Source organism: Typopeltis vanoorti, chromosome 13 (genome assembly GCF_054136105.1).
Source record: "Typopeltis vanoorti isolate ZY-2024b chromosome 13, IOZ_Tvanoo_1.0, whole genome shotgun sequence".
Lineage (NCBI taxonomy): Eukaryota > Metazoa > Arthropoda > Arachnida > Uropygi > Thelyphonidae > Typopeltis > Typopeltis vanoorti.
The window spans coordinates 41,814,962-41,834,587 of NC_143561.1; the positions used below are offsets into that span (position 1 = coordinate 41,814,962).

At 33.4% G+C, this 19,626-nt stretch overlaps 1 protein-coding gene across 2 annotated transcripts in view; it reads right to left on the reverse strand.

Annotated features, from left to right (window-relative positions):
• Positions 1 to 19,626, reverse strand: part of LOC150100086 (ragulator complex protein LAMTOR1-like) — a 73,808-nt gene that overhangs the window by 11,576 nt on the left and 42,606 nt on the right. Inside the window, exons 3-4 of one of the 2 annotated variants that reach the window (XM_090402540.1) lie at positions 11,481 to 11,570; positions 8,987 to 9,185 (exon numbers count right to left, since the gene is read on the reverse strand). In XM_090402540.1, coding sequence (XP_090258666.1) covers positions 8,987 to 9,185; positions 11,481 to 11,570 — 289 coding nt within the window. The remainder of the gene's footprint in view (positions 1 to 8,986; positions 9,186 to 11,480; positions 11,571 to 19,626) is intronic. The other variant, XM_090402541.1, reaches the window with a different exon arrangement.

Consider the following 19,626-nt stretch of genomic DNA (forward strand, 5'->3'; position numbering starts at 1 on the left):
CCCATTTTGGTTGGGTGTGATGTTGTATGGCTTATGAAACTCATGCTACAAAATTCACATTAATTTGACCATTATTGCATTTTTATTGACATATGAAAATTTTAAGAGTGCATAGTGAATTAGAGCTAATATTAATCTGAATAATTTAATTTATCAATTAACTGTAACCAAATCTGCAGAGAATGGTGACAATGTTTTCTTTAAGATATATTAGAAAACAATAAAGTAGAATGCTCTATTTGGTTGGTATATTTGAATTACTCAAAGATGTAAATATGTGAACCATCATTTATAAGCCATGTGAGAATGGGAAATGTAACTAGAAATGCTTTCATTAATATTAATTCAACAAATTATGAATATAATCATTTCAGCAAAAAACAGGACATACATAACATCATGTGTGTGTGTGTATCCTATAAGTTGCTGGGTAGAGAGAATAGCATGAGATCCTGTAAAGTCTAGGACATGAATAAGTGAATGAATGGTGGCATAATTTAAAAAAAAAAAAACTTACGAGGAGAGGAAAAGAGACTTGCATAAATAACTAACCAATAATAAACGGCCACTATATACACTTAGTAGTTCAGTTAAAAACTATAGGAAGAGGCTAATCCAATGAACTAATAACGTTTATCTGGTAATTCATTTAGGCATGGCAGGAATACATATGATTTGATGGAGCAGCATATTTGTAAAATTTGCTGTGCATGTTATGTGTATTTCTCTGGTTTATGTATATTTTGTTTCGTTTTCTAATAATTTTCTTTGTTTACTGAGACTTGGTATAAATTTTATGCAAAAATAGGATACATAATATCCAATCATTATCAGAATTATCCACCCTTTTAGGAATCCTACATTTATTTTTAGTGTCAGCGGCTCATCTGTCTTATCAATAATAGATATCTCACACATGCTAGTATTTTGTTGTAGATCAACAACTTCTTACAATACACAAAAGTATTCATTTTTATTCAGGAATAGATAAATTTTTATTACATTTGCTGTTTCTGAAGATTAGAATAAAAATGTCCCTATACTGTTAAAAAACTTTCCAACTTCAACAGATACTATACTGCACAAGCAAGAAAAACAAGTAGCTTTGTTTATTGCTAAATACAGAAAATAGACATTTAGCATATCTTTTAGCATAACAACCTCCAGAATATCTTTCCACCTTCTTGATATTTATTTTCTATGTTCTTGCCAAAGTCCTCCTATGACTTTTGTTTAGCTAGTTTTACACAGTGTTTCGCTTTCTTACATTTGTCTCTGTATTCTCTAAGAGCAAAAGCTGACTTATTTGCCATGAACTTTTGATATGCTTTCTTCTTTTCCTTCACTGCCTCTTTAACTTTCTGTGTCCAACCATGGAGTTCTGATTTTTATATCCTTGCAGACAACCTCACCACATGCCTCTCTGGCTGAATCAATCAGAGTTCTCTTCAAGGCTTGCCACTGAATCTCCAAAGTTTGTTCCTGTTCTGAAACCATTACTTTTTTTCTTCGATAATCTTTGTGTATTTTAGTCTACAGTTCACATCTGAGAGCTACTCAATTTTTATTCGCTTTAAAACTTTCTTACATGTTATTCTTTTCAATATGAAATTGAATTTTATCCTGCTCAAGACTAAATAGTGATTGCTTCCAATTTCAAATCCTCTGTACACTCTGGTGTCCTGCACCAGGGAGAAAACATCACTATCAACAATAACATAGTCAATGAGACTTTTCTTATTCCTTGCCTCTTCTCTCCATGTGAATTTGTGCACATTTTTATGTTGGAACATGGCGTTAATAATAACCAGTCCATGTCCTGAGCAGAAATCCAACAGGTATTTGCCATTATTATTAGCTTTGCTCTTTCTCCAAATTTTCCCAAAATATTTTTGTATGTCTGACAATCATTTTCTACTCTGCTATTTAGATCCCCAACAAGGACCAACTGTTCCTTTTTCATTGTGTCAGTTGCTTTTTCTGACATCAAAAAATTGCTCTGCTTCTACCTTAGTAGAACCTTCTGTGGGACCACAGGCACAAATAAGTCTCATTGTCCAATTCCCCATTCTGATATTTGCCCACATTTTCTACTCTGCTATTTAGATCCCCAACAAGGACCAACTGTTCCTTTTTCATTGTGTCAGTTGCTTTTTCTAAAGCATCAAAAAATTCCTCTGCTTCTACCTTAGTAGAACCTTCTGTGGGACCATAGGAACAAATAAGTCTCATTGTCCAATTCTCCATTCTGATATTTGCCCACATCACTCTACTTGAGACTGCCTGCCATTCAAGAAGATTAGCCTCATATTTTGTGTTGAATACTATGGCTACTCCTTCTTTTCCTTGATTATCATTTCCAGAGTATAACATTTTGTATTTATAACTCAAAAAGATCTCACCAGTTTTTGTCTTTTTTATTTCAGTCACCCCTATTATGTCGATCTGATACTTATCTAATTCTTCAGCTAGCTCCATTTCTTTGCCATTCAGGCTTCTTATGTTGATAGTACCGATCTTTAACTCTGGTGATGTTGAGCTGGGGGTGTGTACTATATCATCTGCAAATATTAATATTTGGAGCAGCTTTCCATCTATGTTTATGCCACCTTTTAAGTCAATTTTCCTTTAACATTAGCATATTATATTTCAGGGTAGATTATTTTATTTCACTTATATGAATTTAATTTCAAAATGTATTTTAGAGAGCATTCATGAAGACAGAGAATGTAGTTATGTTCTTAGTATTATTGGGTTAATACCAACAGCAACTACATAAGTGCCATCCAAAAGAAATGGATAAATCCAGAAATGATAGTTGTAGCATGCATTATACAATGGCATCCAAAGCCTAAGGATGAAAACTATTTCTGAAGATTACAACCTGCAAATTCAGATGAGTCAGCTTGTGGCAATTTGTATAACTTATGATTTTGAGTAGAAAGTGAGTACACATTTAAATTTTCGAATTGTGTTTAAAGGAAGCTCTTTTCATGAAGGAATAAAGTTGCAACTTGGATGTCTTGTAATGTCTCAAACACATCATCTAGATTCTTTCTTTTAAGGTTACACGGTGATCAGCATTCATATTAATTAAATTAGGGAAACAAAACACATGTGTTAAAAAGATTATTTTACTGATTAATAATAAAATAATAACTTTACGTTTCGACCCCTGTATTGAGGTCATCTTCAGAAGGATACATTCAGAAGTATAAGAACAAGCTACATGCTGTTTCACTCTATACAAGTAAATTACATCTACGTTGTTAACTAATGTTTTTTCTTAGCCTGCCCTCTAGTGGAAAAAAAAATAAAATAAAAAAAATAATAAAAAAATTAAAATAAAAATAAAATAAGCAAAAATAAAATAAAAACTACAATAAACTCTGCTAAAGTCCTCATGTACTAGGATTCTTCTGGAATTATACAGTTATATTACGATTATCTTCTGGATTTGTACAGGTTGCTATTGAATGTTCAAGGAAAAAAAAAAAAAACGCTTCACTAGGTCTTGTATTGAGATTTTTCTTTGTGGTTGCTATGAAGGTTGTAGATGGGTCCTCCACATTCTTGGAATTGTTAGACCATCATTTTTATTCAGATTCGGATCATGTTTGAGCATTTCACATGCTTCCTTGAATTTCCGCTCGAACCAGGTTTTGGTGCGGTGTAGGGACTTGGTACCTTTCCAGTCAATTTTGTGGTATGTTTGGAGTGCATGGTCAGAAAGGCCGGTTTTTCCAAAATGGAGGTATTTTATGTGACGTTTGTGTTCATCCTTTCTGATTGGGATGGTTCGCCCTGTTTCCCCTATGTACGGTATGTTACATGTGCAATCTATTTTGAACGGCCCTCTTTGCCCACGTACTCCGCTCCGGATATTTCGTGTGGCAAAACAATTTTTACCTTCAAAAAGAAGGTACCGCCATGCGCTCTACACTCCCCCCCCCAATAGCGAACTTTTATATGGAACGAGCTCTAGAATCGGTGTGCCTAAAGCCCAAAATTTGGCTCAGATACATTGACGATATTTTCGCCATTTGGCCCCACGGCTGCCAAGAACTAGATACATTCCTTAGCCACCTGAACAAACAACACAAACGTATCCAATTCACCATTGAAATAGAAAAAAAAACAACTCTCTTCCGTTCCTAGACACACTTGTCACACGTCTTCCTTCAGGCTGTCTCTCCTTCTCAGTTTACCGCAAACCTACACACAGGCCAGTACATACACAAAACTTCCTATCACCACCCAACACAAAAACTAGGGGTTATAAGCACCCTTAAACACAGAGCTCAAACCATTTGTTCAACTGAACAAACTCTTAACCGTGAATATGAGACCATCAAACATACCTTTATAAAAAATGGATACAGTATAAAAACCATTCACAAGATCCTCCACAAAGATACCAATAATAACAAAAAAGATTTCAAGAATGCTATTGCTATACCATATGTTAGAGGCATTTCAGAAAAAATAGAACACTGCACAAATACAACATCAAAACCACCTTCAAACCCCCAACAAAATTAAGACACCTACTCAATTCTTCCAAGGATCCCCTGCCACACTTAGCCCACCCAGAGGTTTACAAAATAGATTGCACATGTAACAAGCAGTGATGACAGCACAGTGATAAAAAACACTGACCAGGCATGCAATCAGGAATACATATCCATACTTGAAGTAGAAAAAGCCATTAAAGGCTTGAAATGTGGAAAGGCAGCAGGAGTAGATGATATTCGACCAGAAATGCTGAAGCATGGTGGTATAAGAGTCTTACAGTGGATGCACTGCATAGTTCAGAAAGCCTGGACAGAGGGACGAATTCCCGATGATTGGAGTAGAGCTCTTATAGTACCCATATATAAAAATGGAAATAAAACTGAATGTGAGAATTACAGAGGTATTTCCCTACTGAGTGTTCCTGGCAAGATCTATGCAAGTATACTTGAGAAACGGTTGAGAAGAATTGTGGAAGAAAAGCTTGGTGAAGAACAAGCTGGATTCAGGCCAAATAGAGGCTGTCAGGATCAGATCTTCACTTTACGACAAATAGTCGAGAAAGCATGGGAATATAACAAAGATCTGTATTTAAGTTTTGTCGATTTGGAAAAGGCATATGACAAGGTGCCAAGAGAGAAGCTATTCAATACGCTGCAGTTATATGGTGTCAATGGGACATTATATCAAGCAATACTTAGTCTTTATTTGAGTTGTGAGTCAACAGTTAGAATTGAAGGAAGTACAGGAAGATGGTTTAATGTTAAATCTGGTGTGAGACAAGGATGTACATTATCCCCTCTGTTATTCATTATCTATATGGATCACATTATGAAGGAATGTGGTATTAAACCTGATATCAAAATTGGAGATGTTAATGTCAGCTCTTTGCTTTATGCGGATGATGTTATACTTCTAAATAAATCCGCTACAAGTCTACAAGATTCTCTGACTAAATTGAATAGCTGTTGTAATAGATATGGTATGAAGGTCAGCAATAAAAAGACAAAGACAATGAAAATAGGTAGAATCATTGAAAATGTCAACTGTGTTGTGAATGGAGAACCTGTGGAACAAGTAAAACATTTCAGCTACTTAGGCACAATTTTTACTGAAGATGGTAAACTAAATATAGAAATAGACAACAGAATCAGCAAAGCTGGTATCGTGGGAAGTCAATTGAATAAATTCATATGGAATAAGAAAGAAATTAGTCGTAACACTAAATTAGCTGTATACAAGACTGTGTTCAAACCAATTTTAACTTATGGATCTGAGAGCTGGGTCAGAAGTAAAACACTTGACCAAAGACTAGAGACTGCAGATATGAGAGTCCTGAGAAAGATTAGAGGTGTGAACAGATGGCATCAATGGCAATATCATATTAAAAATGAGGATATTAGGAAAGAACTTGACATTGTCAGCATCCAGGAATGCGTTAGCAGAGCTAATCTCAGGTGGTATGGTCACTTAAATAGAATGGGAGAGGAAAGATTAGCAAAACAAGTATTCTCTGCCAGGTTGGCAGGAAAACGACCCAGAGGAAGACCAAGATATAGGTGGATTGATACGGTACAAAGTGCCTTAGATGACAGAAATATAAGATCTGATAATGTTGGAGTCTTGACAAGTAACAGACTGATTTGGAGGAAAATTGTAGATAGGAAGTTAGTAATGATGTAATTTTTTCATGTAGTACTGTCATATCCTGTACACCCCTTGAGGGTACATGGCAGGAATTTGATGATGATGATGATGATGATTGCACATGTAACATACCGTACATAGGGGAAACAGGGCGAACCATCCCAATCAGAAAGGATGAACACAAATGTCACATAAAATACCTCCATTTTGGAAAAACCGGCCTTTCTGACGATGCACTCCAAACATACCACAGAATTGACTGGAAAGGTACCAAGTCCCTACACCGCACCAAAACCTGGTTCGAGCGGAAATTCAAGGAAGCATGTGAAATGCTCAAACACGATCCAAATCTGAATAAAAATGATGGTCTAACAATTCCAAGAATGTGGAGGACCCATCTACAACCTTCATAGCAACCACAAAGAAAAATCTCAATACAAGACCTAGTGAAGCGTTTCTTTTTTTTTTCCTTGAACATTCAATAGCAACCTGTACAAATCCAGAAGATAATCATAATATAACTGTATAATTCCAGAAGAATCCTAGCACATGAGGACTTTAGCAGAGTTTATTGTAGTTTTTATTTCATTTTTGTTTATTTTATTTTCATTTATTTTTTTTTCCACTAGAGGGCAGGCTAAGAAAAAACATTAGTTAACAACATAGATGTAATTTACTTGTATAGAGTGAAACAGCATGTAGCTTGTTCTTATACTTCTGAATGTATCCTTCTGAAGATGACCTCAATACAGGGGTCGAAACATAAAGTTATTATTTTATTATTAATCAGTAAAATAATCTTTTTAACACATGTGTTTTGTTTCCCTAATTTAATTAATATGAACATCATCTAGATGATTTCAAGTGCAGAAGAATTATTGGAAAGCTTGAAGAAGACTGCAGAATTACCAATATTGATAGAGAGTTTGGAATTTCACATAGCGTTGTATCCAGGCTCTGAACAGTGTTTCAAATCAATAGAATGTGTTCTGGACGTTTGCTAAGAAGTCTCCCTCATTCTACTATGGAGCATAAAGACAGATTTCTGATTATAACAGCAAAATGTAATCAACACACCACGGTGGGTCAGCTTGCAAGTCGGCTCCATTCAAGCACAGGAATACAGATATCTTGACAAACTGTGCCAAGATGTTAGCAAAACGGCCTGTAGTTTTATCCAGAGCTCATTGTAGGCATGTTTTCAGTGCTGTTGTATCCGTAAAAATTGGATGACATATCAGAGTCGTTTTAGACTTTCCTCCAATTCTAGATAAAACTTGATCTGTCATGAAAGTGGTACTACTACTTATCATTGCGAGAATGTTCTTGAAGGAATAAATACTGCAGAGCTGGGGTCATAGTGTGGGGAGGCATTATGCTTAATGGAAGCACCGAGCTACAAGTGCTGGAAAAAGGGACTATGACAATGCATGATATTGCAATGATGTTCAACAACATCTTGTTTGACTGTTCCGTGTTGTAGGTGAAGAATTCATTTTTATGGATGACAATGCCACACATCATACATGAGCAGTGGAGATACTTCTGGAGACCAAGGATATTAATCAAATCGAGTGGCCAGAAGCACGCTCCCCAGATCTCAACCCCATAAGACACATTTGGGATGCAACAGGGGGGAAACAGACTGCTGCTCAAAATTCTCCACCAGAAAATAAAGAAGGCTTTATCCTTGCTTTGAAGGAGTGGGCCAGTCTACCTCAAGAACTGAATAACTTTCTGTTAAGCATCGTACAACATTGTGAGGGCTGCATTGCAGTTCGAGGTGGACATATTCCATACTGAAATATATGATGGCATAGTTTTCTGTAAGCACTGTACATTAATTCCTTAACTATGTCCTTAGGAAATTTGTAACTTTTGTCAAAAATGTATTGCAATTTAATTTGTATGAAATTTATAACACGTTTTTTTTGTGTAATATAATTTATTAGTATGCTGACAATAAATTTATGTACAAATTTGGCTGTAGCTATGAAAATTTTGTCATTTATAGGTAAAAATGTAGTTTGTCCTTAGCATTTGGACACCAGTGCAGTTATATGTTTCTGTCTCTCCACATTTTTCAATCATTTTTGTTTTGATGTGGTACTATAGTAGTTTATCATCATCCACTCAGATCAAAAGGAATTTAATTTCTTTCCAGCTACCTACATTTTGTTCATTTATTTTTATATTTAGACTGCAAATTGAATCTTTTTTGTTTTACAACATTATGTACCTAATTTTGGCTTTATGATCAGGATTCCCTGATTAACCAACCTTTAGCCCATTTACAATACTAAATATGCTTCTTAAGTTTAACCTTCTGTATGTGAGATTGCCATAAATAACCTTATGATGGCTACTTACTAACTGCCTTCAAGTGCTCAATGATAACCTCCCCTACCACACACACACACACATACCAATTTTTGGTTCATGTAAATTTTAGATTTCAATTCCAAATAGAAGTCTTAAAGAGAATAAGCACATATTCATTGTGGGGCTCGATGATATGTTTCTGGCATATAAAATTGTCATGGTCTGTTATGTAATGAATTTCTGATCTTGATTCCAAACAGAAATGTCTAACAACATCTATCCCTAAAGTAATATGTTATTTTTCTGAGGTTCATGAAACATGGGGGGGGAGGGTTGTTTTCTGATAAAATGACATTCCTATAGTTTCATGAAGATGAGTGCACAGATTCCAGTTATTTGGAATTCATGCATGAGGAAAGGAAGACAGCATGTCAATATGATAAGCCCATCTGTCTTAACAAATATGCTAAAACAATCTATACAATGCAAAAAATTGGATACTAACCATTAATAAATCTGTTTGCGAAATGGGTTCTGCAGAAAGCACTTTATCAGGTGCTGGAAGATCAGTTAACAGATTTCTGGGATTTTTATGCAAGAACCGCTGAGGAGCAGCATTCATTCTTTGAGAGTATAAACGAGCTCTGTCTAAATATTCTCTTTGTTCTAAATGTGTATTCATAGCGGAGACATCAATAATATTACTAGAAATGAAAAACAGAGTGTAAGAGTAATGTAATTACACATAATTAAAATATCAGAATAATGTAATTACACACATAATAAATAATGAAAATAAACCAATATTTTATATACAAGGAGAAACCGATGATTCTTATTAAACAAAAGGCACCAATAAAATCAGATGCATATTAAGTGTTATAATTCACATTCATTACTAAAGAAAAAGTGAATAACATTCATTCTGGGTAAAACAGCTAATTTTAAAATGTGAATATAGAATCACGAAGTCATAACCAGCAATCTGATCAACCCATTAAACATGTATGGATTTATTTGGACTGAATTGACTATTTCTGATCAATGCATAGATTTTTCTAACAGTATTTTACTCAGCTATTTTCAAATTAAAATTTCAAAGCTCTTCCCCCACCCATTGCTTAAAATCAATTATTGCTGATATGAAAATTGGAATCAGGATGGTAAATCAGTCTAAAGCTCACTGGTCTTTAATTAAAATCTTTTTTTTTTTGTCTTATGCCAACTAACAGATTGTATTTATTATGTTTTCTGATTATCTAATGCCCTCTTCTGATGAGATCTTCACAATGAAATTGTAATGGTGCTTTCCTACCACACGTGTCTAACATGATTTTTGTAATACTGCCACTAGAATTTACATATATATTGTTTAAGTGAAATATGTTCCTCGTATAATATTACGAGGAACATATTCTTCCGACCTTGGTTGTATATGCTTGCTGTACTTTTTTCAGTTTCCTAAAAATAATTTTTTGATATCTTAATGCTTGTGAATTTTTAATTTTAAAGGTTGTGAGCATTATCTACATATTTTATTATCAATTTTAATTTCAAATTTTAATTTTATTTAAAATAATAATTACTTAGTGCTCTAGCATTTCTAAAGCAATTCAGTATACTGATGAATTTTGATTAAGCCATGTTATAATGTCACGACACAACTTCTTTTTTTTTTTTTTTGAGGGGGGAGGCGGAGTATGAAGCATCTTATGTTGCCTATGTTTGGATATAGGATTAAAACAAGAATATAAATTCTTGTCTAGTATAATTTACTTTGTAACCAAGTGGAAAATGTTGCTATAAACTACCTTATTTTCTTGATCTACTTCAAAGTATCCATCAGCAGTAAAGTTATGAGAAATTATTTTAATAGCTGAATTGAACTATATACAACTTAAGAAAAGTTATCTGCTTATAGAAAAATCTTATTAATTACTAACACTTCATAATTTACATTTCAGGTTTAGGACCAAGTATTATTTGTGCTTCAAAAGGACTTGAAGCAGGGAAATAGGTTTGATTCACTCATGCAACCACATACAGTATTATTATCACAACAAATCTATTTAACCATGCATAAGTTACATAAATTTTCTGAAAATATCTTTAATTACTCCAATTGGAACAATAAATTTAAAAAAAAAAAATTCATTTGTTTTACATAGCACATACAAGTTCAGAAAGCAGTTACAGAATTGAGTTTGGGAATTGAGGCAAAGAATTCTTATGCACAGTTTCACAGCATGCTCACTCCTCCCCTCCACACAAGAAAATAACAATTAGAAAAAAAAATATTACAATGCAAACATTAAGCAAATAGTAAAATACAGAATGCAAAACTGTATGATTATAAAAATTATAAAATAACCAACATTAAATTATGACAAATAGTAAATTGTAAAAAATTTGAAGACAAATGCATCATCCAAGTGAATATGTATGGAGGTGGGGGTAACCCACAAGAAACTATATTAACCATTTTAATAGTATAAAACAAATAACTTCCTATGAACATTAAAGAAACAACATGCACATCGATGTGACATAAAATAATGCACAAAAGTTCGAGAATAACACCGCAAATACTATGATGGTAAATAAATATGAGTTTCTGATGTGCATGCTTATGCGAAAACTATTTCTTGGTTAGTTGGGCCAGAGGATTACAAAAATATTAGCATGATTTTTCTGAGAATGGAGAAATGAACTCTTGGTATATTTAATTGAAGTGTTTGTTTTGTGATACTAATTGAGCAATTCTTTTCATCTATGTTTACAAAAAGTATATTAAGAACTTGATCTTAATATACTTCTACTAAATATGCATTCAAATATGAATGCAACTACATGTGAATTACTACAGATAGCAAAAATATTTTTACAGATGCGAATTGAAAAAATATCTTTCTAGTTAAAATGTTCACATATTAACATAAAACAAAATAAATAAAAAAAACAGCCATTCACAAAAAGCAACCATTGAAAAATAAAATTACCATGCTGTCTGGTGTAAAATCCTGTTTAAAGCAGCCTGTTCATCTCCTTTTTGGTTGTACGGCACTTTTGGCTGGGTTCCATACTCATCACTACAAAAATCATATAATAAACATGCAAGGAAAAGCATAAACTGAGTTCAAAGTATCTATCAAATTAATAACTTAGTTAATTAAGCAATGAAGTTAGCTTTAATGGATCATCTCAATGTGCACTTTATTTTATTAGGTGTCCAAAATGCTTTTCTAAATATAAAAATAAATACATGCTGCTAATTTGTCATTTTTGATGTCATTAAAACTGAAAAAATAAATTTAAAAAAAATTGCAAATCAAATGCTCTACAGGACATTTCTTACGGTACATACATCATTATTAAATGCAACAAGCTGAGATAAATACTTTGCAGCTGGCAACAGTATTTTGCAATTAACAATAACTGAATGATAAATGCACGTAAACACAAGAAAGATATTTAATTAACCAAATATTTCAGTCTGGAAATAGCAGACCATCCTCAGTGGTATTACAAGAACAGTTATAAAAAATACAAGCTAGAATATTAACAACAGATCGTTTAAAACAGAACACACCGTGTGATGTTATATCACTAAGTATGAAACGGAATATTTTGAAGTAGAGACATGAAAAAAAAAAAAAGATGGTTTTTTTTTTCATGTCTCTACTTTGAAATATTCCGTTTCATACTTAGTGATATAACATCACATGCCGTGTTCTATTTTAAAATGATCTATTGTTAATATTCTAGCTTGTATTTTTTATAACTGTTCTTGTAATACCACTGAGGATGGTCTGCTATTTCCAGACCGAAATATTTGGTTAATTAAATATTTTTCTTGTGTTTACGTGCATTTATCATTCAGTCTTATGTCACAAGTATCCTTAAAACAGCAATTAACAATAACTGACAAATAAGTTAGCAGCTTAACCACCTTGCAAAAAAATCTGTATATAAAACATGGTGTTATGTTTCTGTTACTATATTCTACACACAGTTTTGTATGATAATGAATTATTTACTTAAAGAAAGGGATTTTAGAAGCTTTCTAGAATGATTATATGCAACATGTACCCTATCATTTTCCAACAAAGAAAGGTTAGTCTAAAATGACTTCATCAGGTAAAAAAATGACTCGTATATCATGTCCAGTCCTCTTCATGGTTAAGGTAGGATGGATGGCTGAAGTGACTGGATCTCAGAAGTTAAAAAAAAAAAAAAAGAAGCCTACTGTCTATTTAGCAAATAAAGCAGCGACAATGTAATTTTAAAATGTTACAATTTCCTTCATTTAGCAACATACTTAAAATGCAAATAATTCGAGAGTAAGCTCATCTAACATGATTTGAGTTTATTACTGAACATATCTTAATGAATGAATGAATATGTTATGTTGCCAGTAACACAGGGAGTGATAAGTATAATAAATTATAATTATGCCATTTTTTTAACTATAACTTAGCTATGATTTTTAACTAATATAATACTTCAAATAGAAATAACTACAATCAAAGTTATAGCAGAACATTTACATTTGTAAAAGTAATTAATATAATTATTAGAATACTGACTACAATCATTTTATGTCAATATGGTAGAGATATGCTTCATGAGTGAAATTAATTTAATGAAATAAGTTATATGGCTCAATGGCTTATACCAAGTAACTCAGCTTTGTATAATAGGGTAGTTAATGTAATGTGCAATTTGTTACAACTGTAAATTGCATGTATTCTCTGACCATTATGTTGTTTTGTGGGATGAAAACTCAAGTTTCAACTAGAGAAAAATCCTACCCCATCCAAATCAGACCAGGTACCTCACTTTCAGCTGAATAGCACTTATATAAAGGTTCTTTGCATCCTAGATGGTATTTGAACTTGGGTCATTCCAAACAGAATGGTTAAGTGACTAACCATGACTAACATCATGGTTAGTCACCAGCTATGGAGTCTCCTATTTATTTATTTACTTATATATATATGTGGAGGCCTGTGTAGCTCAGTGGAAGTTTGACTTAAGTTCAAGTCTAGTCACTGACTGGAGGAACTTTTTTCTAAGCCTTTCGACCGGTTCCCGAGTTAGTTGATCCCTGGCACGGGCAAGTGGGTTTTTCCTCCCGTAAACTCAAGAAAATCGACCGTAGTACCCACATTATTTCAGACAGTAACATATATTGTTAGGGTTAGGTACCAGGAGATGGCAGCACTTGTTTGCCAGCCTCTTCATCGTGGCTGCTATAATTAGTGATAGACATGGTCCAGCTATAAAGGCCTCGCCTACTCCCTATAAGGGAATAAAAGGCATTAGCTGATGATATCCACTCTATATATATAAAAAGATAAGCCAAAAATTTGAAACGTTTTCATGTCACGTTTTTTGTCCGGCATATAATATAACATATATTTTTAACATATATTGATGTGAGTAGTATAATTATTTTTATATAAAAAATTTAAGGAAAATAATATTTTTTTTTAAAATAGAAAAATATTAAACGTTGCACTATTTTTACAGATATTGTAAATTATATAAGACAAAGCTAATCTTGAACAAAAATGGCTGTTTTCAAGTCTTAGCAAGTAGTGCAAAATGAGGGCAACTCAGAAGTATTGCAACAACAAGGAGACTCACAGCAAAGGTGGAGCAAGCTCCGAGCATCTGATCCAAAAATAACCAGCTTACCAGCCAGGAACTGGGGGGGGGGGTAGATTAAATTAATTTCACTGATGAAATATATGTCTACCATATTGACAAAAATGGTTATGTAGTCAATATTCTAATAATTATATTAATTAATTTTACAAATATAAATGTTATATATAAAAGTAGTTCTATATCACATAATTAGGTATGTGAAATACTTAAATATGAAAGCTTATTACTGATCACTGAATCTGAAGCCTTATATTATAAGATAGCAGTGAATAATGTTCTAGTTAAATAACTCTTTCATTAATAATGTATTTAAGAAAATCCGACTTAGAAAATAAATCTGGCTTTTCATTTTTCCAAGGGAGTGGGCAACCAGTCTCTGCATCTAACTTTCTCCAATGTTGAGTGCATTCTTATAGCATGTTAGATAAGAAGTAATGTTCATTACCTTGGGTAATGTTCATGTATTTTTATATGTTTTATGTGTTCATTCATGTTCTATGCTCAAATTTTCTGGGTAAAAATTTCAGCTTGTTTGAAGCACAGTTGACTAACTCTGGAATGTGCTTGGAAACCAGATGGGAAAAACTTTATCTGGTCAGTGACTAGAAGAGAACTTTTTAAGTTTTTCTTCCACAGATCTAGCATCAAATAATTTAAAAAACATAAAGCATTAGAATCAAACACATTACACAGTATGACGACAGATGATAAACTGTCAGAAGTTTATCAATGGTCATAGTGTGTAGTTTTAAACAACAGGCATATTACCATTAATGTGTTTATGTTAAATGAAAAGGTGGGTGCAATGCTTATGTTATGTGAATCCCAAGGTGAAAGGCTGTGAGCCAGCAGTACATTAGTGTTAGTACTTTGGGTGGACTATGGATTATATAATCTGGAAACTTTTTCAAGCCATTTAAGATTGGCTCCAATAAGGTGGTGGTTGATACCAGGCAATAAAATCCATCTGCTATTTAAAGATATACAAGAATATCAAAATAGAAAAGATACAGAAGGATATATAGAAAGAGATATAGAGATATGAAAGAGAGTACTTTGTAGGAATACTTATGGAAGAATGTTGCAGTTCAGATAAGTTTTTTTTCATTCCATAAACCACAGATTTAATCTGTGGTTTATGTAATTTTGTTATAGTCTTTAAACCAGTGTTTTCCAACGTTTTTTGGATCATGCCCCACCTCAACGCCTCAAAGATTTTGATGCTGCCCCCCCCCCCCTAGCATAATAGTCAGCCAAGTTCTGAAAAAGTATAATATAAATATATACTTTAAATAAAAAAGGAACATAGGTAAAACTGTTTTTTTAATTTGCCTTTCCTAAATGAATATAAATTTTATATTCCACTTTGTATATTATAAAACATAAATCGAACTGAACTCGGGAAAATAAAATCCAAGTTGATGCGATCCTTGAGCTTGATGTCTGCTGCAGAGAGTTTTTATTTGAAGTACTAATTTAGTCATTTTCAATCTCAAATCCCCATGGTTTGTGATATCCAGATGATTTATTTTTTTCAGTAGCAAGTCATTTACAGCACTAAAGCCACATCCAACTAAATATGATGATGGGAAGGGCAACAGCATTTTTTTTGCAAAACTAGTTGAATTTCGGTATTTCGTTTCTGTCTCATCAGAAAGCCATGCCATTGTTCCTTTTATGGTGAATAAAGTTCTAATAGACTCATCATTTTGCTTTTCTGAGAGTTCTTCTTGATAATGTATTTATGTTGACTGATGTCAGCTTTTTTTCTCAGAAAGCCAGGGTTGCAACATCGACAATGGCAAGTTTTTTTGAATATATCGGTGATGAATGCAACATCATTTTCTAATTGCCCCCCAAAATATTCAAATTGCCCCATGTTGAGAAACACTGCTTTAAATTTAGAGCAACATATACTAATGGGCACCAAAAGCAAGAGAGCAGCTGCTTTGTCCATTTATGAATTAAATTTTGATTTTAGCTGTTTTGTGAAATGTGAGGTATACTATATTCCCCATACAGCACAACACTACCAGAGTAGTGTAGTGCTGTATGGGAATCTAGTGAAAGATGTAAAAATGGAGCATCTAGTCATTATTTACTTTAACTGTTGTATCAATGTTTTTCTTACAGTATTTACCATGACAGCTCTGTTTTGGTTCCATGTGTTTTCTACAATGTCAGAGAAATTATTTTCTTTAACTCAGTTTCTAATGAGTTTTAGCCATTTTGTATAGTTTTATCGTTCACTTTTGTTATATTAACAGAGAGATTTTGATTTTACTTAGGATCTTTGTTTTTCTATTTTTAAATTTAATATTTGTAACTAGTAATTCATGATGGTTTCTTTAATATTCTTAGATTTTGGATGGAGGATTTCCAGTTATTTTTAATCAGAATATAATCAATATAATTCTTAGTCATTTCATCTGAGACTATATTTATGTGAAGGTCTAGAAAAATATGTTATTTGAGATGAATAAATTGTTTGCATAATTCCAGGAGCCTTTCTGCCATTTTGTTTCTTTTATTCATTCCAAATTCATCTATCATGGCACAGAAGTTTCCCCATCACTATTAGGTCCTGTAGTTGCTGGTGAAAATTATCTAACTTTTCATCAATATTTCTCATTTCTTGATTCTGATCAGATGTAATATCAATATACACTCTCAAAAATGGCAGCTTTTTCTAAGATGTATCCAATTTCTAATTTACACACACACACAGTTACACCCCCAAGTTATGTAACACGTGACTTATGTAAATTTGCAGTTACGTAATAAATCTACTAGAGCATATGAACACGTTTGCAGCTTTGACAGCCTTATTGCAGTACAGTAGTAGATGCCTCATGCAGTAAGCTCAGTCAACTGTTATCACTGCTAGTTTTGTTGTTTTTTTACCATTAAAATGGAATGCAAACGCAAAACTGAATGCACTGGTAATAAATCTAAAAAACAAAGGTCTGCAATTACTTTAGAAGAAAAGTTGAAAATAATTCGTATGTATGAAGGCAGGAAAATTCTATCAACAATAGAATGGGAAATATTTCGACAGTGAATACAATACTGAAGGATAAAGTTTGCATTGTTGAAAGCACAAAAGGTGCAGTAGCATTGAAGGGCACAATCATTACCAAGAAGAGGCTGGGCCCGATATCAGAGATGTCTCACTGGATCGATGATCTGATACAGAAGTGGATACCGTTAAGTTTAATGATTATCCAGGAGAAGGCTATCTCTTTATATAAGGATTTAAAAGAGCAGGCCGGCATCACGAACGCGGAGAGTACATTTAAAGCTAGTGATGGATGGTTCGAATGATTCAAGAAACGTACAAATCTGCACAGCATCAAAATCACGGGTGAGGCAGCGAGTGCAGATACAGACGTGGCAAGTCGATTTCCCGAACTTCTGGCAGAAATAATTGAGGAGGGGAAATATTTGCCTGAGCAGATATTTAATGTCGATGAAACGGCTCTGTTTTGGAAGAGGATGCCAACACGGACATTTATTGCAAAAGAGGAAAAATCTATGCCTGGATTCAAGGTTGCAAAAGATCGGATCACTGTTATGATGTGCGGCAACATTTCAGGGGACTTAAAACTTAAACTGCTTACAGTGTTTTTAACTTGATAGACATGGTATTAGCAAAATTAGAATCGATGGATCCGAACACTGAGCGGTTCAAAAATGTTAGCCGCCATATCTATTCCAATATGTCTAGCTACAAAGCCATCTACAAGGACAAGAAGCATGTGACCACACAATCTACTATCAGTTTGTGAGATGCTGTTCACAACAAAGTCAAGATGACAACTCAGACTACCCTCAGCCTTCAACATCGAAAGGGATAAAACTTTCCACAGAACAGCATTCCTTAGAACAGCCAACTTAGCCGTCACAAGACATTTTTTTATTTGAAAAGTGAATATTTCAGTTTGTTTTTATATTCTTTTATATTATGTATTTTTCATACTTTCATATTTACAGTATATATGTTATTCAAATACAATTGATACATTTTTTTATAACTGAATTTTTTTTTAATCACCCCAAAAATGAAAAATATCTGATTAATGCCAAAAAATTAATGTAAGACAGCAGTATGAGTAGCCATTGAACATTTTATTCTATGTGTACAATTTACAAATTCGACTTACGTAAAGGTTTACGGAATGCATTACTTACGTAACTCAGTGTAACTGTATATGTGTGTGTGTGTGTGTGTGTGTGTGTGTATTATGATATAATATGCAGGAGCTTTACTTACACAAATCATGGAGGAAAAAACTGAGCATGAACAAGATGGAGACAATGGAAAGTTCAGGGTAACTTAGTGTCATATCTCAGGCTTGAGAGGCTGGCAGAGATAGTGATTTTAGAAATGGGCGAATGCCAGCAGAATGATACGAGTAATATGAGTAGAGTGAGGAAAATGTGGAGAAGATGTTAATGGATTTAATCTTAAATTAAACTTGCCAAAAAATTATATTCTTGTTTTTTAGTGTACCTGAGGAACATATTCTGACATTTGGGCTGGGTTGTGTGGATGAATGTAGGGTGAAAACAGGAAGTGTAGAATAGAACACTAACAATGGCTTCTCACCACACATCCAATCATCACATTCTGATTCTGGTGATGTGCTTCATTCATTGGTATGCCTGAACCTGAATCTGATCATATAAAACCCAGAACAAAATAACAGCACAACATGATGGAATATTAAGCTGGAGCATCGCCTGGTTAAAAAAAGGTAACCAGGGGGAACAGTAAAACATCAGCTATTGTAACGAACTAAAACTCAACATCAGCAGAATTGTAGATAGGCACCATTAATGCAAGCAACATCAACTGAAAAGAAGATGCATAAGAATTGGAGAAGTAACATGTAAAAATAATTGCTGTTACTGACACAAAGAAGACTAAAAGAGATGAGATTCTGCTAAACAATGAGCTCTTGTATTCAGGCAATAATGATCACAGAAAGAAGGAAATAGCTAAAACATATAACACAAAATAGCAAAATCAACTTACTAAATGACAGGCAATTTCAAGTAGAGTGACGTAGGCAAATTTTAAAGTAGGAAATTGAACAATGAGATTATTATGCTTATGATTGCACAGATGCTCTGCTATAGGAGGATTGGAGAATTTTTTTTGAGTTAGTAGAGAAATCACTAACTCAAAGAAAAAGATAGTCCTTGTTGGAAATCTAAACAAACAGAGTATGAAATGAATGCAAGATATAAAAAATATTTTGACAAGATTTGGAGAAAACAGCAAAACTAACGATAATCATAAGTCCATGCTTCTCTTCTATCTGCATTACAAATAGAAGGCAAGCTGTCAATGTTCATGATGCCACTGAAAAAGACTGAAATTTGAGGTTTCTGAACTCATGTTTATTTGGTCAAGAGAAAAAAACCCTTGGACAGAAAAATAAACCTTTTGTTGTTGTTAGTGTTGAG